Source organism: Myxocyprinus asiaticus, chromosome 23 (assembly GCF_019703515.2).
Source record: "Myxocyprinus asiaticus isolate MX2 ecotype Aquarium Trade chromosome 23, UBuf_Myxa_2, whole genome shotgun sequence".
Lineage (NCBI taxonomy): Eukaryota > Metazoa > Chordata > Actinopteri > Cypriniformes > Catostomidae > Myxocyprinus > Myxocyprinus asiaticus.
The window spans coordinates 32631961-32657911 of NC_059366.1; the positions used below are offsets into that span (position 1 = coordinate 32631961).

A 25951-nucleotide genomic window follows, 5' to 3' on the forward strand; every position below is an offset into this window, starting at 1 on the left:
TCGAGATGCGGTGCAACAATCAAAGACGTCCGTCTAACGCATGTTTACATAGAAAAACTATTGAAATACAGCGCAGACGGACGCTTGAACGTTTTCCGTGTGAATGGCCCCTTATGGTGTACCCTGTACTTTTCTGAGCGCTTAAGTCGTTTATATTCGTTATAATGACTCAATTGGGCATTTATTTAGTTATTTTATCTAGATTACCTATATGTCAGCTAACAATGCTTGATTTAATTGATGTAAAAGAATAACAATTTTCGTGTACAAATGAAATAAATAACAACTGAGATTTGCATAGGGATTTGGCTGTCTGAGCCACCAAACGCCCCATGCAGGAAGACCACTGGATGTACAATTCAGAAACGTTATTAGATCACAATATTTGCCGCTCAATGAGAAACACCCATATCCCCGAACTGCTCTATCACAACGTTACATCATTGCTACAGCGCCACCAATCGTCTAGCTGACCTTCTTTAATAGACATAGTAAGCAATTTCAAAGGCGCAGTTAGTATGGAGATGGAATTGTTGCATATTAACATACAAATAGAAAGTTGGTTCACAAATAAATTGAATGAGATCGACAAATAACTGGAAGGAGTTTCACAAAAATGAAATGAATTCACAAGTAAAAAAAAAAAGTAAGAAAAAGTACTTACAGATAAGCTCCAAGGCCGCAAACTTTTAAAGAAATGGATGCCATCAGAGGAATACTGTGATTTAAGGTTTTTATCATTTTCTCTCAGTTATAAACATGTGTCTTGTTAAATGTCAACAACTGAAAATTGCCCATTTGTATAGTGTCCTGATCATTAGCTTTATAGCTAACCTGGCTGACTGTATGAGTCTGCTATTTTAATTTTAACCAAGCTTTTTGACTGAAATGTGTCGTCAAAACCTTTACTCTTAATGTTACATGGCAGACCAAACAGACACATTACTAGACACTACAAAAGATCAGTAGTTCAGATAGTGCCTTTATAAAATATGAAACATATTAATTATCTTAGGAGCACAAACCATAAATTAATGCCCTATATTACACAGTGTACAAGATCTGCTATGCCAATAATTTGGTTTCACATTGTTAATGTATTAAAAAAAATTCATTTAAGTAATATTTCAAAGGATTTATATTTGTAGCATTTGTAGCATACCAGTCCAATGTTACTCACAAGAAATAATTGTTAACCCTGTAAAACAATGTGTGTTCCACTTATTTAATCAGGAAGTATATGGGCAGTGAGATACAGGAGGACAATAATAATAATAATAATAATAATAATAATAATAATAAAAGAGTTGCGAGGATACTGGAGAACTGGTGCTCTCTGCTCCAGTCCACATCACAAAAAGATGGAAACAGTTGTGGGACTTTTGTGCTACTGGCGGTAGACATCACAAAACTCCATGGCCCAATCTTGTTTATGTAACATATTCTTTTCTATACAGTAATGGACTTGTTTTTAATGTGTAACTGCTATTTTTTCTAATCATTTGTGCAGAATGCTCTTACCCTGACTAGGAGTATCCATCCCAGACAACTGATACAAAACCATGATGTGGCAATGAGGATGTTCATGTACATCAAAATCGAGCAAAATGCCAGCACTCCAGTTGTAATGTTCAATTCCAGTGTTTGTGTGTGTAAATACATGTACTCAAATGTATTGTCTTTGTAATTACATGCATGACAACCTGTAATTTGTAACCAAAAAAATCATACCTTTTAGCCAACAGACTTGCTTTAAAGTGTTAAAAAACAGACACTCTTTATAATCTATTTACCTCAAAATGCCTTAATAAAACTCAATAAAAGATTTGTCAACTAAACAAAAAGTATTTTGTCATATTTGATGAGTCATCATTTATACTCATATTCATGTTGTTCCAAACCCAAACAACTGACTTTCTTCTGTGGGAGGAACTCAAAAGGAGGTGTCAGGAATAATGATATAGGGACTGACAGCCTCGCTTTCATTTCAGCCTCATTAGCAGCATCTACATTTTACAATGTATTCTCATATTCCACAGAGGAAACTAAATAGTACAGGTTTTTTTAAAAAACAAAACATGAGGGTGAGTAAATGACAGAATTTTCAAATACAATGTTACGGTTTATTTAAATTTTGTATTGCACTTTCATTTCAAGACATGACATTGTAACTTAAAAGAAATCTGACATAACAGAAAAATAAACAATCTCATATTACACATTTTAAAAGGTGTCCTGTATTGGAGCTGGAACCACTGAGTTTGAGCAGCTGAGTCAAGTGCTCAAAGTTGATGTGCAGCACACAGGGGAAACATCTGAAAAAGCTGGTGTAGAGCAGAGGAGGGCGGGGCCGGGCTGGAATGACGCATGCCCGGTCCCCAATCAGCCTGATGGGGCGCGCGAGGGATAAAGGCAGCCGTGGACGACAGTTCGAGAGAGAGAGAATTACAGGCATCTGCCCTGCATGTGTTTATGTTTGTGTGTTTTTGTTTAAGTTGATCATTAAACTATTATTTATATTCTCAAGCTGGTTCTCGCCTCCTTTCGCTCTAACCCCCTTACACTGGTGCCGAAACCCGGGAAGGAGGAGGGATGCCCGTCGCAGAGTCCTTGACACTGCCGTCCACCCAGGGGAGCGCCGCTGCCATCCACCGGGGGACGGAGTAGCCCGACCACCCGGACGTGGGGAACGGCTGCCGTCCGCGAGGCGAGTGGACTGGACTCCCGGACCGCCTGGAGCGATGGAGCCGCTGCCAGAGGTGGAGGAGTGCCCTGCCGTTCCCCAGAAATGCGGAGGGGTCGAGAGAAGACCGCCGTCCGCAAGGGGAGGAGGGAAGTGACTCCCCGACCAACTGGAGCGGTAGGGCCGCTGCCAGGGGCGGAGGAGTGTCCCCACGGGACGTCCCTGGCCGCCTTTATCCCTCGCGCGCCCCATCAGGCTGACTGGGGACTGGGCATGCATCATTCCAGCCCGGCCCCACCCTCCTCCGCTCTACAGCTGGCAATAACTAATGAGCAGGGTTGGTAACATTATACATGTAACGGGATTACATATTTAAAATACAAAATATAAGTAACTGTATTCCACTACATTTACAATTTAAATCATTGGTAATTAGAATACAGTTACATTCAAAAAGTATTTTGATTACTGAAGAGATTACTTTGCATTTTACTGTCATTTGTTTCATTAAATATTTAGTCATTTCAGTGCATTTGAACAGCAGTGAAACACTTTCTTATGATGCGTTACATTCATACGAGCAGACAGAGAAGTTTGAAGTAAGATTGTTGCAGAAGAAATAGAATTAACCTTGTGTAAATTGTCAGCTTTACGCTAAGATAACATGCTATTTCTAGCCATTTTACGTGCACGTTACCAGGCATGATCATATTTTTTTATCAAGAAAATTCACGTTGGATCATAATTTCTTTTTTCTAGTGAAACCTTTGATATTAGGGCAAAAATCGTATTCTTGATAATAATTTTTGAATTGTTTTCCTGTAAAAATATCTAAACATCCTTAAAACAAGATCAATTTGATTGATCTTGTTTTAGAAACAACACTGCATAAGATATTTAGGTTTTTCAGAGAATGTATTTTTAACATGTGTATTTTGTATTACTATACTGGCAGAGTTTTTAAAGTCAAAACAAGTGAAAAAATCTACCAGTGCTGAAGAAGTATTTCAGAGTATTTAGAATACGTTACTGACCTTGAGTAATCTAACGGAATAAGTTACTAATTACATTTTACAGCATGAATTCTGTAATCTGTATTGGAATACGTTTCAAAAGTAATCCTCCCAACCCTGCTGAGTCAATTGTAATTGTCAGAACATGATGCTGTATTTTAGAAAGAGACCCCATAATAGTACCTCCTAAAACATTCACACAAAAGTGCTAAAATGCAAAATTCTAATAAATAGTACCTTACAACTGCTTTTATTACATTAACATAATGTGAAACCAAATTATTGGCATAGCAGATCTTGTACACTGTGTAGTATAGGGTATTAATTTATGGTTTGTGCTCCTAAGATCATCTAATATGATTCATGTTTTATAATGGCACTATCTATAGGCACTATGCATTTCACAGTCTAGTCTTTTTATATTTATCCAATACATCCAAACTCTTCCGCCATTACATTCCCTTGCAATGTATATAACAAATTTGTATTTAGATTTGCACTACGTATGTGTATGTGTGTATGTATGTGTGTGTATGTATGTATGTATGTGTGTGTGTCTGCATGTATGTGTGTATGTATGTGTGTGTGTGTGTGTGTGTGTGTGTATGTATGTGTGTGTGTATGTATGTATGTATGTGTGCGTATGTGTGTATGTGTGTGTGTGTGTGTGTGTGTGTGTATGTGTATGTATGTGTGCGTATGTGTGCGTATGTGTGTATATATATATATATATATATATATATATATATATATATATATATATACTTTATTTTTTATTCAATGTTTTATTATTTTTATTATTATCAATGTCTTGTTGCTGTTTTGTATTGTTGTGCACTAGAAGCTCCTGTCACCAAGACAAATTCCATGTGTTTAAGCATAATTGGCAATAAAGCTGATTCTGATCTGTACAACTGATCTTTTGTAGTGTCTAGTAATGTGTCTGTTTGGATTTGCCATGTAACATTAAGAGTAAAGGTTTTGACGACACATTTTAGTCAAGAAACGTGGTTAAAATTAAAATAGCAGACTCGCACAGTCAGCCAATTTAGTTATAAAGCTAATGATCAGGACACTCTACAAATGGACAATTTTCAGCTGTCAACATTTAACAAGACACGTTTATAACTGAGAGAAAATGATACAAACCTTAAATCACAGTATTCCTCTGATGGCATCCATTTCTTTAAAAGTTTGCAGTCTCTGAGCTTATTTGTCTGTGCTTGATTCCATGCTAATGAGAGCTGTGACTCTGGTCCCACCCTGACAGTAAAACAAAGCATGATTGGTTGAAAACAGAACGCGCTGCGATTGGTCCAATTAATGTGGCTGTTATCTTATTGGCTTGAGTAGGTGATGGGTGGAGTCCACATATTTGTAGATTTGTGTGGACATCTTGATGGTAGATTTGTTTCAAAATCAACAAATGCGTGTAGCGATCCGCAAATGCACAGGAAGCTATCTACAAACAAATGCGCGCGATTCCCAGATGAATGCTGGACAGAGTTGTGTTTGTGAGTAAAAAAATATACATTTGTAAAAAAAATTTTACTTGCAAATCTAATTTTATTTATTTGTGAATTCACTTTTATTTGTGAAATTCCTTACATATATTTATATATCTCATTCTTTTTATTTGTGAATTCATTTCATTATTATGAAACTCCTTACATTTATTTGTGGATCTTATTCAATTTATTTGTAAACCAACTTTCAAATTGTAAATCTCCTTCCATTTGAATGTTAATATGCAACAATTCCATCTCCATAAATAAGATATTTCAGTTAATGCACTATCAATGCAGATTTATATAAACAAACACTATGTGTGCATGGCATTCCATTCGTTTGTCCTCATTCTACTGGACCTGTCTTCTGCTTTTGATACAGTCAACCACCAGATACTTCTTTTAACACTCATGCAATGGGCATCACAGGAAATGTGCTCCACTGGTTTGAGTGAAGAACAACTCGATTATCATTGCTCTGTATTACATTAGGAAGGTCAGACCCTTCCTATCTGAGCATGCTACACAACTATTTGTCTCTTGTTATATCTAGATTGGACTACTGCAATGGTTTTCTGGCAGGACTTACTGCATGTTCAGTCAAACATCTGCTATTGATCCAGAATGTGGTGGCACGACTGGTCTTTAACAAGCCCAAGAGAGCGCCTATCACACGTCTCTTCATCGAACTGCACTGGTTGCCAATTGTTGCTCGCATCAAGTTCAAGGCTGCACCCCCATATCTTCTCTTGCTACTTCAAGTCTATGTGCCCTCCAGAAGCTTACGATCGGTGGATGAGCACCACCTCATTGTGCCATCTCACAGAGGTACAAAATCACTCCTCCGGACCTTCACTTCAACTGTTCCTCACTGGTGGAATGACCTGCCAATCTCCATCCAAACAGCTGATTCTCTAGCAACCTTCAAGAGACATCTAAAGATGCATATTTTTCACGAGCACTTTACCCAATCCTAATAATAACTGTCTTCTTTTTTCTCAATCCATTCTTTTACCGCTATCTCTCACCGTCCTCTCTACCAAAGCTTCTCTAAGCAATTTGCAACTTTGTATTACAGCACTTCTCTTAATACAAAAAAATATCAAATATAAAAATATAAGCCTCCTTAGGATGAATCGATTCTGTTGTATCCCTTATTTGAAAGTCACTCTGGATAAAAAGAGTTATTAATCTGCTAAATTTATAAATGTAAAATGTGTATGTAATTCAGCCACATGACTCAACTTATCTCACATAACACCAGATGGAGCCAAAGTGCAGATAAAATGGACTACATCAAAAACTGTGCTCTCCTGCAATAAAACATTAATGTAAAACAATAATAATAATAATAATAATAATAATAGTTTGTTTTGCGTGGTCATGATCATTTCATTGGATCTCTTGTCTGGCCAAGATTTTGTAATATCATTGTGAGTCTAAGTGTTGTCTGTGCAGGTTGGTAGCTCTCGTAATAGGATTTAATGTCACGAAGAAGAGCCAACCTGCCTCTTTCTTTGTCTTGCCGGTGGTGTTTTTCCACATCAGACAAGCCATCTCAACCCATATGGAAACAAACACCTACAAAGAGCTCTAGAAATAAACACAAATTAGGCCAAACAACTATTTTAGTTGTCAACAGCTTGGCACAACATCACTCATCATGGCTATTAGTTTTCCAGACATTTCTATAGAACAAAGATATTCAGTCATACGCCCATGCTATGGACACTGGATCTGTTTTCAACTGATGGGAATTTGTTGACGAGACAGCAGGCAAGCCAAAATGCATATACAAGCCAAGCGATAGTGCACAGATGGAAATTTCCAACACTGCAAAAAGGCAACCCATCTCTACCAGAGATTATTTAGCAGAGACGGGCTACTTCTATTAAAATGAATGGGAGAATTTGGAACGCCCACGGCAGCCAACGGTCAACGGATGTAGAAACGAAGTCCCGCCTTAAAGGTAAAAGAGCCAATCACCTTTTAGATTCAGACATCGCCTGTCAAGCAACTCCACTATGCGCATGCGCATTTTCTATACATGCCGAGAAACTTGCGTTTTTTAGCGTAATCTGAGGCAAAGAAGCACAATTTATGATACCAGTGTTGTCATATTTTACTACTGATTTGAAATATGTTATTTGATCGTAATCTTTTTTGACCAGTTGTTTAGGAGATGCACTGGAATGACTGGAAATAGCCTCCCGAGAGCGTTCCAAATATGGCCAACAGTGGACTGACTTGCTAGAAAGACTTGTCTGTACTGACGTTTCTTTTAAAACCACACCCCTCATAACAAACCCACACTCTATGAGTTTCTGATTGGCTGGGAGGAAGGTGTGTCATCGGTTCCGACGGAGGTTGGTCGCTCTATGAATAGAAAAACGTGGTTCGCGCCGCGATGAGCTGAAATAATCACATTTATCGAAAACAGTGGATGGTGGAAGGCTGTTAGATTTGTTGTGGGGCGGCCTCGAGGTTTCACAAAAAGCGTGTAGCTGAGCTTACAGTACGCTATTCGCCGGCTCATGAATATGAATTAAGTGGAAGAAAACCGTCGTGCCAGTGACTTGAGGTTCAACAGCCACTTGACCCAGACGAGTGAAAACCGCACCGGGCGATAGTCTTTTGTTTGAAACAAACATTGCTTATTTTCGTTGCGTTTTTGAATTCTCATCATGGCCCTGAGAGGATCGCTGTCCAGATTCCTGAGATCCACGTTTAGTTCTTGTCAACAGAACCGACCTCATTCGGTCGCGATTCTGGGAGCTCCTTTTTCCAAAGGACAGGTGAGAAACACATATTTGATCAAAGACAAGTCAAGCTCAGGCACTTGGAAAGACGTTAAAGTTGAATTTGTGAACGGTGATGTGATGGTATTTTCTTTTTCAGAAAAGGAGAGGGGTGGAGCAGGGACCCAAAGCTATCCGGGATGCGGGTTTGGTGGAGAGACTTTCAAATCTTGGTTAGTACATAATAATTTTCTTTACACACCTCTCGTTGTCCTTAGTTTAATTCGTTTTTTAATTTAAGTACAAATCAACGTTCGTGTACTGTAACAACGCCTGTGAATCGGAAAGGAAGTGCTGGATCGGGTGTTACATCATCCAACTCTCCCGGTCAACAATGAGGGGAGCTTTTATCTAAACGATACATTTCACAGCTCATATTCTGTTGCACGCTGCAACAATAGCGGATGTGGCCATTTGGTGGGATTTCTAAGATTGCAATACTTGAAATGAAGAAAAAAAAAAAAAAAACTGAAATCCTAAATGAAAGAGCTCTTGATGTTGCGTCTGGTCGCGTTGAGAGGATCTACGTGCTTCACTGCAGCCCTCCGCACACTCATCATCACCGATGCCACGAGACAACCTGACAGCTAAACCTGCTGTACATAACAAGGGTTATTGTTGTCACATACAAAAAGGCTTTATAGGTGTTATGTTTGGTTCAGTCGATATATTGTACTTTATTTAGTAGGGTTTTGAACAACGTTTGTGGCCTGTTTTTTTTAAATATTTACTTTTTTAAATATAAAAAAAGTTCTGCGTTAAAGAAATACAGGAAACGAAACTAGGCCAAGCTAAGCATCAGGAAAAAAAACAGATATATAATTTAGAATATCTAAAAAATAAATTGTGTATATATATATATATATATATATATATATATATATATATAAAACAGAAATGCTTTATCAGCTAGAAAAACAAGGTCATGATACCTTTGAAATGATCAATTTCTGCCATTATTTATAGGTTTAAGGGAATATTCCAGATTCAATACAAGTTAAGCTCAGTCGACAGCATTTGTGGCATATTGTTGATTACCACAAAAATGTATTTCAACTTGTCCCTCTTTTTTTTATATAAAAATAAAGAAGAAAAAAGAGAAAGAAAATCTGGGTTACAGTGAGGCACTTGCTATGGAAGTAAATGGGGGGCCAGTCCATAAATGTTAAAATACTCAAAAATATAGCCACAAGATGTAAACAAAATGCATATTAATATGATTTTATGAACGAATGTTACATTTATATAGCACTTTTCTGACACTACACTCAAAGCACTTTACACAATGAACAGGGGACTCTCCTCAACTACCACCAGTGTGCAGCATCCACATGGATGATGCAACAGCAGCCATAGTGCACCAGTGCACTCACCACACACCAGCTATTGGTGGAGAGGAGAGAACGGAGTTATAGAGCCAATTAATGGATGGGGATTATTAGAAGGCCATGATTGAGAAGGACCAATGGGGGGAATTTGGCAGGACACCAGGGTTACACCCCTACTAGAAGTGCCCTGTGAGTTTTAATGACCATAGAGTTAGGACCTCAGTTTAATGTCTCATCTGAAGTACAGTGCTTTTTTACAGTATTGTTTTCCTGTCACTATACTGGGACATTGGGACCCACACAGACTGCAGGGTGAGCACCCCCTGCTGGCCTCCCTAACACCTCTTCCAGCAGCAACCTTAGTTTTCTCCAGGAGGTCTTCCATCTATGTGCTGACCAGGCTCAACCCTGCTTAGCTTCAGTGTGCAACTAGTCTTGAGATACAGGGTGATATGGTTGCTAATGTTTACAGTGGATTTGAACCCAGGTTGATATGCATGATTAGCGGACATGCTACCTCTAGACCAACGGACCTAGATAAAGTCGCTTACTAACCTTTTCTGTGTAAAGTTACATCCAGTTTTGCACCTTCATTTCCATGACAACACAATCCTGTAATCCAGTTGTGTGTGTGTGTGTGTGTGTGTGTGTGTGTGTGTGTGTGTGTGTGTATATATATATATATATATATATATATATATATATATATATATATATATATATATATATATATATATATATATATATATATATATATATAAGTGGTAAAGAATCAAGAAATCTGTTCTTATGTGACTCATGTTAAAATGTGTGGAACTTATTACAGTTCAGAGACTGAATGTGACTCAGACAGTTATTTTGAGTCATCCCGGTAGACAGAAATGGAAGTGATGAGGTCATGGGATTTCTTTGGTGGTTTATATAGTTTAACCACTGCCAGTATATGTGAAAGACAGTTCCTACCAACTCTGTGACAAAAGCTCAGGGACAGTTGGCTTCAGATTACAGGACATCTGTAACCTTAGTTTTTTTAAATTACAAGTTTCTACTATTAGGTAGTCCTAATAAAATAAACTGACAATGAATTTAAGATATTTTTTTCTGTGCCTGGAGAGAATGAGATGGGGAGGAATTTCAACTACTTTTTATAATGGTAATTAAATAACAGAGAAGAAAGTGTTACTCTAAAATTCCTTTTGCTTCTGTACTTATGACATGAGGTTCCTAAGTGGCTCTTTGGAATTTGCAAGTCACCTTAGAGAGTCTTGCCAGTGGCCAGTCAGCTGTTATTCACATAAATATTATGCTGGAGGCTCGCGCCGTTACGTAACACCATGTTCTCCATGTAATGCGATAGCTCCTGCTATCTTTAAGCCTGAGATTTTTTCCATATGAACAAGTGACATACTTCTGACACCGCACTGGAAGACCCTGTTTTACCTTAGCAGTGGAGAAATATCTCATATCACTGAAAATGGGACGCTGTATATTTTTGTCTGTTTGGCTTGCCTTTTAACTACTGGCATTATCTATTAAGGACAGATTTTTTTGTTTGTTTACATGTTAGGACGTGAGGTTAGATTACTACTCCATTATATTACACTTAATTGTCATGGAAATAATGTCACAATGTAAAAAATCTTAAGTCTTAAAGACTTAATTTTCTTTGTTCAAAATCATTTCAAATTTTTGTTCATTTGATTTTGGGTTAATGTGAACTGGACATGTTTTCACCACTTAATTCCAAGTGTCGTTTCGTGACCAACTGATGCAGTAACGAATTGTTGCATCACTTTTGACAGATGCTTGGCATCAAGTGTTTGGAGCTGTGAAAATAATCCTTTCCATAGCACCCTATATGGTTAGAATTCTTGACCAAACTATATCAGCAGCACTTATCCATTGCAACAAATATAGATGTCTTACTCCCTGTCCTAACTGTTGATTATGAGTTTTAAATGCATACGGCAAGACAAGATTTGACTGATTGATGCTCACTGCTTACAAAATCACAAGGCTTTGAGTAAGTGCAAGTGAGCAGTGATCTGTGTCTGCGTGGTCCCAATCCAAAACAAGATCTGAAAGCCTTAAATCATGGTTAAGTTAACTAAATTGAGCCCTAATCTCTGTCTTAACACATGTTGACCAGCCAGCAGAGCTTTTATCAGATCATACTGCATTATCGTGTAATCAGATAGATGACAAATCTATCATTTTTACTATACTTATTATAAAAGCCTTAATGGGGCTGCTATGTTTGAGGCTATTCCTGTTAGGAGGCCTCTGGATGGTACTGCAGGCCATCATTGGTAGGTTTAAGATCTGCTGAGTAATTCAACACCGTCACTGGGGCTGGTTTGGTTCTGTCGAGCTTGGCCCCATCACCTGTTTAGATCTTCATCGGAGTCCTCTGTTATGAGTTGTCTGTTTCTACCTATATACTGTACCTACTACATGGCTTGGTCAGCTGCATGATGGGATCAAGTGACAGAACGTATACCTGCCAGCTTCAACCTGTCAGTCAAATACAGTGTGAAAAAAGAGAGTGCTTGGTTAGAGTTGACAGTTTCTACCAGCTGCATAAAAACAGTTAATATGTACCTAATGTCTTTAATCCAAATAGTTTATTTTTGTTTATGTATCTTTACTGTCTTGTTGCAGACTACCCTGTGCATGACTTTGGAGACCTGAGCTTCCAGCACCTGGATAAGGATGAGCACTTTATGCACGTACCATTCCCACGCACAGTCGGACGAGCCAGTCAGCTTCTGTCTGGAGCTGTGAGCAGCGCAGTGGGGGCGGGACACACCTGCATCATGCTGGGGGGAGACCACAGGTGTGCATGCAATTTGTTTTTTACTGTGCATATTTCCTGTAAATATTATACAAATTGAACTTAAAGCTTATACTTGATACTTGTAAAAAAAAATTATATCCTGATTAGTGCAGTCAATTCAATACAATTTTTAAATCAAATTATAAATACATAATATACTGATTTATATATACATATACTAATATATATATATATATATATACACACACTACTGGTCAAAAGTTTTGAAGCGCTCATTCTTTATTATAATTTTTTTTTCACATTTTAGAATAATAGTAAAGTCATCAAAACTATGGAATAACATAAATGGAACTATGGGAATTATGTTGTGACTAAACAAAATCCAAAATAAATCAAAACTGTGTTATATTTTAGCATCTTCAAAGTAGTCACCCTTTGCCTAGAATTTGCAGACATGTACTCTTGACATTTTCTCAACCAACTTCTTGAGGTATCACCCTGGGATGCTTTTTAAACAGTATTGAAGGAGTTCCCATCTATGTTGGGCATTTATTGGCTGCTTTTCTTTATTATTTGGTCCAAGTTATCCATTTCAAAAAATTTGAAATAAATTAATATGGTGGCACAATTATATTTTTGTCTGCAAAACTAATTTCAAATAATTAAGCATATGCCTTCAGATCAAAAGATTTTTAAGATCATGAGAAACATTTCAGTCAAGTGTTTCAAAACTTTCGACCGGTATAATTTGCTGAAATAGGGCTCCAAATAAAGATAATTCAATGTATAATAATTATACATATAATACAGATAATCAGATTTGAGATAATTCAAATACATTATATTAATGACCTTATTCACAATAGCGCCATCTTTGATTTTTAATGGGAATGACAACAAGGCTGTAAGGGATATACTTACAGTCTATTCAATGGTACACATGGTATAAAGCTCCTAGGTCACCTCTGATTTTCCACAACTCATGTTGTCAAGGAGTTTTTTTGCCTGCTGAGTGTTCTTGAGAATAATTTTTATTTTTTTTTTCAATGTTTTGTCCGTGGAACAATCCAAAAACCATTTAAATTGCCGTACAGCCAGTTGAAGAGATTGTAAGTCTATCCCTCACAGAATCCTTGACATTCTTTAAAAAAAATCAAAGATGGTGCTGCTGTGAATAAGACCTATTGTGGCAAACAAGTAAAGCATCGATTAGAAAGTACAAAAAGAGGCTTTAAAAGTCAGTATATTGTTTGTCTTATTTCCACATCATTGAAAATATTCCTAAGGCTCCTCACAATCAATTTTCCAAATGAGTTTGTAAATCTGTAGACTTCGGCTTTTTTCACAGGATGCGTTCTTGCAATTCCATCTGTTCATGCATCAGACAGGCGCTTTTGGAGCATCTCATTGTGGTTTTTAACACATATTTAATATACTTAATCGCACCAAATTAATGTGTTATATTGACAGCCTTATTGTGATATATATATATATAATTGTCAATCAGTGTTTAGAATTAGGTACCTATTCCAAAAAACTCTTTCCACTTATATTTGTATGGTGCACCCACATTATGTTGTGGGGTTCTGGCTTAATTAGGACAGTTTTATCACTTGTCTTCTGAAGATCAAGGTTTTTCTTTTAGTCTGGATAAACTGTTCAGTGTCCATATTTCCAGCAAAAGTTTTCCTGAATAAGAATAAAAAACAATAGTCTGACTCATTTGTTCCTTCAGTTCATTCAAACTCTCTGTAATGCTATACAACCAGATGTATTTTTTAAAACAAAATTTAAGCATGTTCTCTTTAGAGCTGTGGTTAAGAATTTGGTGCAATCCAATAAAATGTAATCCCAGATTTAATTTTAATAATCAAAACCAAAGTATAACTATAGAATTTTTCATGCTTTCATCCCCACAGTTTAGCGATTGGTTCAGTGGAAGGCCACACCCAGCAGTGCTCTGAACTATGTCTGATCTGGGTTGACGCTCACGCAGATGTCAACACACCTCTGACTTCACCTTCTGGAAATCTCCACGGGCAGTCTGTGGCATTCATGCTTAAGGAGTTGCAGGACAAGGTGAATAGCATCCATTCACAGCACTGTCAACTGTATGAAGACATGTAAACTAGTTGAATTTGGGTTTAGATCTCAGATCGTAATCAGTCTTCTGATTGTTTCTACCGAATTTCTTATGAATGCTTACTACATGGCTTAGTGAACTCCATGATGGGAACGTGTGACTGAACTTCACTAAGTTGACATGCAATCTCTTTTGTGTGTTTTTTTTTTTATTTTTTTATAAAAATGTCTGTTACTCAGAACAATCTTTTCACAGAAACACATAGTTCCTCAAAAGAACCCTATTTACATTTCTGTGACAATAGTTATATTTACCTTGGCTGAGCAAAATGCAATTTATCGCAAAGAATATTGCATTCAGTAACCGTTGTAGATGGTAAATAAACAATTGTTTGTTTGTTTATTTGTTTTCGTTTTACAACTAACTTATGCCCCCGAAAAAATCTTTCCGCTCTTACACGGATAATCTTTGAACACCAGAACGTCTTAAAATATTCCCTTCTCATGTTTTTTACTTAAGATGCCAGAAGTTCCTGGATTTTCCTGGATGAAGCCTTTCCTGGCTGCCAGAGATCTGGTCTACATCGGCCTCAGAGATGTTGATCCAGGAGAGCAGTAAGCACATTATGTTCAATCCCTGTCTAAAATGACACCCAGGATTTGCCATTAGTAGCCAGCTCACTAAAGCCCATGTAGCTTAATCACCAATTGTATCATTCCATGGGCTATTTATATTTGTATAATACTATTTACAACTGTAACTGCCAGCAGGACATGAGATTTCACACTATAGCATCAAAATAAAAGGTTTACTGTGTAGCAAATGTGTGAAGAAAAAAAATGTGGGAAACCTGAAAAGATTGTCTACAAAGCAATTAAAATTAAATTCAACCAGCATTGATACTTTGTTACTAACCAGGATTATTCTCTCTATATCAGTATAATCCTGAAGACTCTTGGAATTCAATACTTCTCAATGCGTGATATTGACCGAATGGGCATTCAAAGGGTAATGGAGGTCACACTGGATCACCTCTTGGCAAGGTATTGCAAGAACATCCACACTTTTGCACTGTAACTAGTTACTTCTGTAAGCAACCAACACCAACCTGCATGCAGCTGTTTATGCTCCATGTAGTCCTGTGTATTTTAAAATTCTGTAAATGAGGGGCTGTTTCTTTTCTGGAAGAAATCATGGCATACAAGTTCACAAGCTGCTCTACATGTGCTTTTAAATACACCAGGGCACTTTATCTCAAACACTGGTGCAGTTGGGGGATTTCAAGTCATTAGTAGAGTCTGTTTTGGCTACCTTACAATCAAACAACCGGTGTAATTTTTCACTTTCTTGATTTTATTTCAGGAAGCAAAGGCCCATCCACCTGAGTTTTGACATTGATGCATTTGATCCCTCCCTGGCTCCTGCCACTGGAACTCCTGTTAATGGAGGTCTGACCTATAGGGAAGGCATCTACATCACAGAGGAGATCCACAACACAGGTACAAGTCCAAATTGTGCTTGAAACATTTAAGGTATTTGGCAGACACTCTTATCCAGAGCAACTTGTATGTAAGACGACCGTAATCAAATGACGTCAAGCATGCCGTTTGGAACGTATCTGCTAACAAGGACGTGCTTGCTGTATAAATACAAGTGCTACTTATTAAATATATTTAACCTTTTTCAGACAAATTCTAAAACTTTTATTCTAATATTACAGTGTAACACTTTTTTCTTGACTACACAGGCTTACTGTCTGTGATGGATGTGGTTGAAGTGAACCCCACACTGGGAGTAACACCCGAAGCTGTGGAGGCCACAGCTAGCCTAGCTGTTGACATCATCGCATCCGCTCTCGGTCAGACTCGTGAGGGTGCACATGTCGCCTTCCAGAAGATTCCACAACCAAAAGAGGACACTGAGCTACGGCTGTAAAGCACCAGCCGAGCATTGTGGGCTTTGACAAAATACTATGAACCACTTTTGAGGACTTTGACAAATGAACCACTTTGCATTCCACTAAAAGAACAATGAAAGGTTTGCAGAGACTAAGCACCAGGCTTTAATTTGAAGGTTGCTGTAGGTGTAACTGTCTTGGTCAAAAAATGTGTTTCCTCACTGGTAATGTGTTGCATTAAGCACGTGGGTAGCATTTGTAGTATTCTTCTAATTAGCCCTTGGAGGGTTAAGCAGAACACGGAGAGATGAAAGATATCTCCAACATGCAAAAAACTACCACTAATTTTAGCTTAGCTAAAAAATATAGATTTTTTTTTTTTTTTAAATGAGAAAGATCTGCCAAGATCGGTATTCTCTGTGTTGTCATACTCGGAGAGTAAAAAAAAAGTGTCACAGTATATTTGAAGACTGTTGTGATGCTTGACTGTGGGCGGAATTTAGTGGTGGACTGAATTGTCCTTAAATTCAAACATGTTTGCACTTTTGGACCAGATCTGGTTTTTTATTATATATCTGTGTTTGTTTGTTTTTTATAGTAGAAATGCTTTTAATGGCTAATATAATATTAGATTGTGTTAATACCGAGTGATATTTTTAATAGTGCATTTCAAATAAGTTATTTGAATATACTCTATTAAATCTCGGAACAATTCATGTATGAATAATGTATTTCGTACCCTCATTCTGATTTGATTTCACCACAGTATTTTTTTTTTAGAGAAGTGTATTTTGATTTGTTGCATTTTCTGAAAAAATCTTTTGTCGCAATAAACTAATGTACAGGGGACTGATTCTGAATTTTCCTTGATTCATTACTTTGGGAAGATCATCAGAAGTTTCTCATAGTACATGCAGTCTGAGACTGATTAGAGGAGTCTTGACTGCTATGTCAGAGCTGAGAGCATGATAATGCTTTTTAAATACTGAAGGAAATAATAAGCATAGAAACATGTTACATTTTTACAGTGCTATTCAGACTCTCAAACGGCTTATAAGCCTTGATTTTTGTACATTGTCTGAGGAAAAAATGTGACTGTTAAGGTCTTGGTGTTTTAAGCATGTTGCTGTGGAGAAGCTAGGGTGTTTTAGGTGGTATCTTACAATTTAAAGTCAAAAGTGGCCACCTTTAAGTCTCTGACATTCTGGTCCCTAGATATGGCTCGGGTGCCTCTTAGAATTGAAGTCTATGTTTTTTTGTTTTTTTTTGCCTTTTATATGGTCTACCAGAAGATTTTAAGTCTTATTTACTTAAAGTGTTAGTGGACCTCTCCACAACAAGCTGTATGATTTGTGATGTCATTCATGTCACTACTACAAATGGGATAAATACAGGAAGAAATGCAGGACAAGTCTTGTGCCAAAGTTTAACACTTGGCATTAGGGGTTAAATCCCTAACCCTTAGTTTGGGCAACAGTGATCCTTGCATTAAGCAGCACTTATAAACTACATCAAATACAGAATTTACCTAGAACACACACCAAAAAAAAAAAACAAAACCCACTCATCTTGAACATGAATTTGCTATCAAACAGTTAAAAATACTTGTTTATCTTGGGCTTGTTACTGATTTGAAAAGGCCTGAACACTTGATTAACCTATAATGCACCATTCATAATCCCCATTATGACATCACATGCCCTAGTGGTGTACCATCCTGCCGCGCATGACTGCTGAGGCCTCCATTGATACGTCTGCTGTTTTGCCCTAACATGACAAGAAATAACAACAGACAGCTGGCAAAAGGTCAATAAGTCAAGGTGACTTGATAGGGCTGGGCTTTATTATATATGCTGTAACAGGTGTTCCTGCCACTTTATTCTCAGTGATGTTTATGCTACAGTCTACACCCTTATCAGAAATGGCCAAACACACCCCTTTCCCCTCCAACCAGGGCTTATGAAGCAAGTGACGTGCATGTTTATTGCTGTCATTCCCCACACTCTCTCTCTGCCTGAAGTATTTTCAACTCTGTTTTGGTTGATATGGGAAAAACTAAGGGGAAATACACACCCACCCTCTTTCAAGGACAAAACCCAGGAGCTGTTACCTTTAATACCATGTTTACCACAAAAAGACCAATACACAACATAATTCTGTTGAAATTTCAAAATCACATTTCATTAAAAAAGTTAATTTACTTTGTTTCATTAGTGAAAGTGGTTGAGGTTTGAGTAAAAATGCATATACGTTGCATTTATATACTTTTTCACTCCTTTCACTGGATCCTTCATTTATGCCAGTCATCTGTCCAACCATCCATTTGACATTGGGCCAGTTTAGCACCTTATTCAAGACAGCTAAATGGGGTTAAGCCATCCTCTCCTCTTCAGATCAGGTCTTGATCCCCCAGCAGTCTGAATGTACCATAGATGGAATGGTCATCTTCATTCCCACCATTGAGAGCAGTATTTATGCTAACATAGTTTAACGTTTAAAATAAATGCCCACACTCGTCCATGTGACACTGATTCACAAAAGTTTCCAGCACATTGTCACCAGGCCAGACACCAGTGAACATCAGGAATAAGAAGAAGATGTAGAGTAGTCTATTACAGCCTTATTGCCTATTTGCGGAAGAACTTAAGGTAGACCACAGCCCCTAGAATGGCCACTTCCATGATGATAATGACTGCCAGTAGCAGTTTGTTAGTCATCAGTCTGTAACGACAGAAAAAGAAGTTTTTCAAACTGATTCAGCTTAGAGATTTGGAAATCATTCAAATTATGTAAAATGACATTATTATCTGTTTCGTAAGAGTGCAAGTCACACCGCCTAGACATTGCGCGCAGGATTTTCCGGCTGCGGCTCAGGTTCTCTCCGGTGTGAACCAGCTGAGCAAAAAGAGAAGAGAGAATGAAGTTCTAGGCATGTAGCTTGTGTAATGTATTAGTTGCTTGTCCAACAAAAACATTGGTGGGGATCAAGATAGATCTTGCTTACTCTGCCTCTGGTGCGATCCAATTGTTCTCTCTGCTCTCCTAGCTCTTCAATGATGTCCGTGCCAATCTGGTCCGTCTCTGCAGCGATCCGTTGACTTCGCTCAATGCTCTTTGAGGCATTATTGAGAGACTCTGTCCCCTGTATGAGCAAAGCACGCTGGGACTGAAGATGAGTCTGTACAAACAAACACAAGAGCAATTGTTTTATTGTCCTGATGCATATTCTCTCACAATAAAACTGTGTATGCAACCAGTGTACAGTCTGCAGCCATAATTACTGTTCTGACAGACCTATCATGAGCTTTAAGCTTAGATTTAGTTCAACCAAAAATGAAAATTCTCTCATCATTTACTCACCTTCATGCCATCCCAGGCATGTATGACTTTCTTTCTTCAGCAGAAATAATTTAGAAGAAAAATATCTTAGCTCAGTAGGTCCTAAAAATGCAAGTGGATGGTGATTCAACTTTTGAAGCTATAAAAGTCAGACAGTCAGCATACATGTAATCCATACAACTCCAACGGTTTAATTAATGTCTTCTAAAGTGACACGATCGATTTTGGTGCGAAAAAGATCAATATCTAAGTACTTTTTAAATATAAACCATCGCTTCCGGTCAGCAGCGGTATGCACGTGTGACATAATCGCTTTATCGCGTTCACGTGAGAACTGACGCACATGCAACACACCTGGAAGAGCAGTGCTGTTTACAACTGATTAGGAGGAATGCGGCACAGAAGCTTCATTGGTTTTGATCTGTATTTGTATGTGATTGTTTACTCACAATGGTGCGATTGTGTGCTTATTCTGGATGTCTCAACCGAGAGAAAACTTGAGATAATGTCCGTGACATGCCAATGTGAATACGTCACATGAGAAACGAGAGAACTCGGCACTCTCGTGAATGAGTATACGGCTGCTGACCAGAAACGATGATTTATAGTTTAAAAAGTACTTAAATATTCATCTTTTTTCACACCAAAAGCGATCGTATCACTTTAGAATACATTAATTTAACCACTGGAGTTGTATGGATGATGTTTATGCTGACTGTCTATGATTTTTGGAGTTTCAAAGGTCTGATCATCATCCACTTGCATTTTAAGGACCTACTGAGCTGAGATATTTTTCTACAAATGTGTTCTGCTGAAGAAAGAAAGTCATACACACCTGGGATGACATGAGGGTGAGTAAACGATGAGATAACTTTCATTTTTGGTTGAACTATTCCTTTAAGAGACTGAACACATTTCTGTAGAAGCCACAAGTTAGTGCGACTTCAACTTAATTTTCAAAAGAATCATGTTTGATTTCCGAATTCCCAGGAAAGTACTACACTACCCACAATCCTAAAATGAGATCAACCAATCAGAGAAGCGGTGGTAAAAGAGGTCAAGATTGACAGTCCACTAATGAATCGAATCGGTCATATTATTTACATTTGATTATTTAGTAATGCACTTCTAACAAATAATATTTTATGCTTATAAAAAATTACTTTAGTCACTGCCATTTTTTATTTATTTGCATCACCTTTGACTTTTCTTTTCAAAAGATATGCAAACATAAATCTAGAAAGTCCACTCAAATTAAAGCATGCACTGTCATTTTCAGATATTTTCTGATAACCTTCACTTCCTCTGTTTTAGACTGCTTTAAATTGAGAAACATTACTGTGACATACTGCATGACCTTGCTCAAGGCAACCTTCTGTGTACCAAACATTGTTCCTTTCCAGTAAAACAAGTATCTTTGTAGAGTGGTAGAGGTTTAACCTATACATACTGTAAGAGGACCAGAAACCATTTTTTATTGGTGTGTGTACATGATGGCAAACTAGCCGGATGTGTTTTACGTTTTCTATTTGTTTGGGGGCTTTTTTCTTTATTTTTTAGAATTAAACTTTAATAAATAAAATAAAAATAAGCTTTAATAATTGTTGCAACATATTTTGAAGGATCATGATTAGATGACACATGTGCAATTAAAGAAATGAACAGAACAAGAAAACTATTTCAAAAGTTCACATAAGACTGACCTCAATCAACCAAACAAGCAAAGTTGCACTGAATAATCATCAATATTCATGACTTGATCGTTCCAGTTTTATCACAGGCAAACGACCAACAGAAATGACAGTCATCTTCTGTTGAAGTTATCCTTCCTCCTCTTTCAGAACCACTAAAGATAAACCTCTAACAAAAGTCTCATTTTCAGTGACATTAAAGGATACTCTTAACAAGCCAGTGCATTCCTGATGCGAGAATACAAGTTTGCACACATGCCCTACACACACATGGCGATGATGACGTACTGTGAAACATGACCTGCTTGCATTTCTGCATGAATATTTCCATAACAGATCACATTCTACCTAGTGTATAAAAGAACACCGTACACGATATCAGATATCAGTTTACATCAGTTTCAGTTACATCAGAGTCTTTGTTTTTAAACTGAGGCAGGTTCAGCATGTTATTAACCATCTGAGTCACAGACCTTCAGACAAAAAGCTGCAAGATTCACTGAACTCATTTCATATCAGTGTTAAGTGTAGCCTCAGGTATACAGTTTGGTTCCATTAAATCACATAACAGTTGTGGAATACAGGGTTATGGTGTGTCATTCATAGAACACACAGTGAACATAGAAATATAAGGTTGTGTAAAAACAATGACACACTTAACAGGCACTTCCTGTAAGAATTTCTGTCTGCTGAGGGAGTTTTAACAAGTTCTAACCTGATCTAGACTGGGTGAAACTAGATCCATGGCAAAAACTTTTCATTTCATCAGGGGCACTTTTGACTAGTTGAAAGCTTTAAAAATTAGACTTCTTCAAGCTGTTTCATCTATGTTAAAATATTTATCATGATTCTTGGAATAAAGATCTGTTTATGGCCTTGATCAGCTTGAATGAAGTTTGGTATAATGTGATGGTGTTGATTTTTTTAAATATATTGTGTGTGATGGCAATGATAAGCCTTGGACTTGCAAACATAAGTTGGCTAGTAAAAAATATATATTATAAATATACTAAATATATGTATTTATACAAATAAAACAATAATTGATTGTTTCAAATATGAACCAATTTTGTAAGGACACCTAATAAACATTACCTTATGATGTAAAAATATTCAAATTAATTACATACATCTTCATATCTCATTGTCATGATAACCAAATTATTTTAGAAAAACTTGGCATTAAATCAATGACAGGAGTACTGTGGTCAGCGATTCTTTGTTAAAAAAAAATGTACACTAACACCAAATAAATTGAAAATATAGATTTTTTAAGTTCTTCGGAAAAAGAAGTTGAAAGTCTGGGTAGGGGAAACGCCCAAAATAGAGAAATCATGGCAAATGCAATATTTTGACATTCTTAAAAATAACACAAAAAAAGTAATTAAGTGACACTATAATAAAACAAAAACATTTAAAGCTATTACAACCTACCCTTTAATTAAAACTAGAACAATTTAGTTTTAGAATGACATTTTTTCTATAAAATCATTCAAAAGGACAGAAAAGTTTCCCTATTAAAAGTATCATGAAAGGCTTTCCAAGTACAGGCCACTATGCTTCTGTCTAAATGCAACACTCTCAAAGCCAGGATAGCATGGTACAATTTGACCATCCATAGTAACACTGAATTCACTACAGTGTAAACATGTTTTCTGCTGTCTTTCACTTACACGCTGGTCATTCTGTTCTGTATAAATTCCTTGTTTGCTGTCTCCAAGGTAACCGGAGAACCCTGAAGCTCCAGCTGAGCTCTTTATGTCTCGCTGCAGTTTGGCCAAATCTCTGCGGTACATTCGAATCTTTGTAGACATGGGGGTCCGGAAGGATGCTGGAGCACCAAACAGCTCCTGTTCCATGCCCTGAAGCTGAGAGTAATATTACACATTTACTTATGCACTTAAAAGATGCAATATACAAATTATATTTAATATCCAAATTAACAGGAGAAGCATTGTATAATTGCTTCAGAGTACAAATAATTACAGTAACAGGCTTTGAATCTTGCTGAATAATTCTTTAAATAAAAAAAACCTAACATAGTTTACAAAACTCTTTACAGAACCTGTAAAATTCATACCTTTTTTACAATATAAGAGTGATCTTATTTAGAATTTTGTTTTTTTGTTTAACTTTAGAGACAGAACCTTACATATGTTCAAAAAGATGGAATAATAACTGGTGTTATACAAATTATCCTGTTTAAAATCTTACATGCCCATGGTTCTAATACCATGTACTGGCCCCTCGAGCAATAATAATTTGCATAATTTTAGTTACTATTTAGTTTTTTGGATAATATGTAAAGACAAATAGCTTCCTCGTGCAGTATAAAAAACGAATTCAAATTTATGATCTACATTTTTTATGATTTTATTTTTTTTATGATAATTATCTTACAGATTTTGCAAGGGGTATGAAAACATATAAGCAGAACTGTACTCCAGGCAAGATAATGTAGACCTGTCATTGGGCACAGTTACAAATGAGTCTGAAAATCTGTGCTTTGAAATCAAAGGTTTGAAACATCAAAGTTCACTGATTAGGGAGGACAAATGTTTGAGACATTAAAGTGCACTGCGCCACACACAATGGATCTGATTCAAAACACTTTTAACACTGGTGATTTACCTGTCTGTCCTCTTTTTTTTTTTAATCTTTTTTTTTTTTTGAAGCACTACTGCCACCTGGTGTCTCAAAATGATCCAAACAAAAATACAATCAACACTTTCATGAGGATGAATTATCCCACTCTTTACAAGACATTATTTTCCTAGAAAATTTCATGTGACCAATTTCTGTAATAATTAACCTTTAGGTTAGGCAACAGCCATGATATAGTACAATATTAAGGGTGTTATTGCTTTTAAATGACAGCACTGTGTTACCAAAGAAATCTAATCCAATGTGACACACTGTACCAAAGCAAATAAAAATTTAAATGTAATCAAAATGAAGTGATTATCTACAGGTGATTTACCTACTGATGTACTGTGGTTACTGGCATACCCTGAATGCCCCTCTTGCAATCACAATGTCTGACTGAAACTAGCCGTTGCATACAGAGTTCCCACGCATTTTGACCTATGAATTTCCTTTTATATTCATTTCAGATTATTGGATAAGGAGTTATAAAACTCATTGCACCCACAAAGAGTAACTTCTAGCTGATAAAATATTTCAGAGATGAGCATAACTAGAAAAAGTATATTCACTATAGAAGTTTCCATCACTTTATAAGATTTTAATCAATTCCAACTTTTCCAAAATTGTATTTGTAAAAATATTTTGAGGAAACAAATGCCCATTTCTAATTTCAAAATAATAATAATAATAATAATAAAATGTTGTACTTTAGAGACATGCAGGTGCTGTGCTATTCCATTCAAGATCCACTGGTGTATAGTTCCTCTAAACATGCCATAAATAAAGACATTTGAAGTTACCACTTCTTCAGCCTCTCCGACACGCTCGTCAAAGACTCTGACCATCCTCTTCCTTTCCTCTGGAAAACAAAGAGTGAATGAGACGCACATTTAGTCTAGAAATCTGCAGATTTCCCTTTGATTTGTATATTTAAAAGACTATATATCACTGTGTCACCACAATGACAAAAAATGTAATGCATGTAAATGTAAAAACCCTGATACACACACACACACTGATTAAGCTGACACAGGTTCCAATACTGTTTATATCTGTAGCTTCCTGAAACAAAGCAATTTATGTCTGTGCACTCAGTCATTTACTGTCATATCAAATATTATTATGAATTATTATTATTATTATTATTTACAACAACATTATTATTATTAGCAGCAACAATAATAATAATAATGATAACAATATAATAATAATTCAATTTAATAAAATGTGAAAAACAATACTCTAAATATCAAAAATCCTTATTTTTCTGTTAGGTTAGCAGAAGAAACGGCCATCAAGAAATTCAAGGGCCCTCAAAATAAACATCCCATCAGGAACAATATGAAGAGAACAATATTTCTGTCCAGTTCTCTTCTTGACACGGAATCAGAAATCAAATGTCTGAATACTCTCTGTAAAACCACATATATAAAAAGTTTCACCCTGTCATGATTTAGCTCTAGATATAAAGAGTTTTCACCTCCTTGGCACCTCTGAACCCGTTCAGGCATCAACTTCACTTCGTCATACAGAGATTTAAACATCTCGTGCAGCTTTTCCAACTCCTCTGAAGACATTTTGGTGTTATTTTAAAGCAAATAAATACTGTATTTCAAACGAGTGAAGAGCTCATAAAATAACAGACAGACAAACGTGTGTTACGGTCTGAAAATCACGAAAACATTCGGCTTTTCAGTCAAAAACAAGGTCCTCGGGACCGCCGACGCTTCCGTGTCGGACCTCGTGATAACAGGTGGCTTTGTATTTGCCTAACATCTAAAAGGTCGAGGAAGTGCCAGGATTTTAAACAACCTAAAAACATCTTAAATAAGTCAGTTAGTAATGTTTATTTATATTAATTCTACTTTAAGGCACGTCGTGAAACCAAATTTAACAAAATAGTCAGCAATTTTAACAGGCAAGCATACAGAATCATTGCGTGTTCAATGCATTGTGGGATCTGTAGTTTACAATTTCTCCACAACCCAAATAAACAAAAAACTCCGGTTTTTCTAGCGAATTGACATAGGAAAAGAGCACAGCACACATATCCGTAATTATTGTGCATCTTTTAAAAATAGTTTTGTGCTTCTTCAGAAAAAGTTTGCACCGTTTCCTGTTAATTCCAGTCACGTTTGGCATTTCATTACATCTCAAGTATTCTATTA

At 36.7% G+C, this 25951-nt stretch overlaps 2 protein-coding genes across 3 annotated transcripts; one reads left to right on the plus strand and one right to left on the minus strand.

The window, feature by feature from the left end:
* Nucleotides 1–7574: 7574 nt before the first annotated feature.
* On the plus strand, nucleotides 7575–16951 carry LOC127413996 (arginase-2, mitochondrial-like). Its single transcript, XM_051651631.1, has 8 exons — nucleotides 7575–7999; nucleotides 8103–8175; nucleotides 11992–12166; nucleotides 14047–14206; nucleotides 14730–14824; nucleotides 15149–15253; nucleotides 15573–15709; nucleotides 15958–16951. Exons 1-8 carry the CDS (start codon nucleotides 7889–7891, stop codon nucleotides 16143–16145), a joined length of 1044 nt encoding a protein of 347 aa, XP_051507591.1. The 5' UTR covers nucleotides 7575–7888; the 3' UTR covers nucleotides 16146–16951.
* Nucleotides 16952–18188: 1237 nt separating this feature from the next.
* Nucleotides 18189–25521, minus strand: LOC127414000 (vesicle transport through interaction with t-SNAREs homolog 1B-like). Of its 2 annotated transcripts, none has more exons than XM_051651639.1 (6): nucleotides 25264–25521; nucleotides 24584–24642; nucleotides 22811–23005; nucleotides 19112–19285; nucleotides 18941–19002; nucleotides 18189–18828 (listed from the first exon to the last, which is right to left on the minus strand). In XM_051651639.1, exons 1-6 carry the CDS (start codon nucleotides 25358–25360, stop codon nucleotides 18735–18737), a joined length of 681 nt encoding a protein of 226 aa, XP_051507599.1. In that variant the 5' UTR covers nucleotides 25361–25521; the 3' UTR covers nucleotides 18189–18734. The 2 variants fall into 2 exon arrangements, with proteins under 2 accessions (XP_051507599.1, XP_051507598.1); XM_051651638.1 differs by having other exon boundaries at nucleotides 24491–24642.
* Nucleotides 25522–25951: the final 430 nt, after the last annotated feature.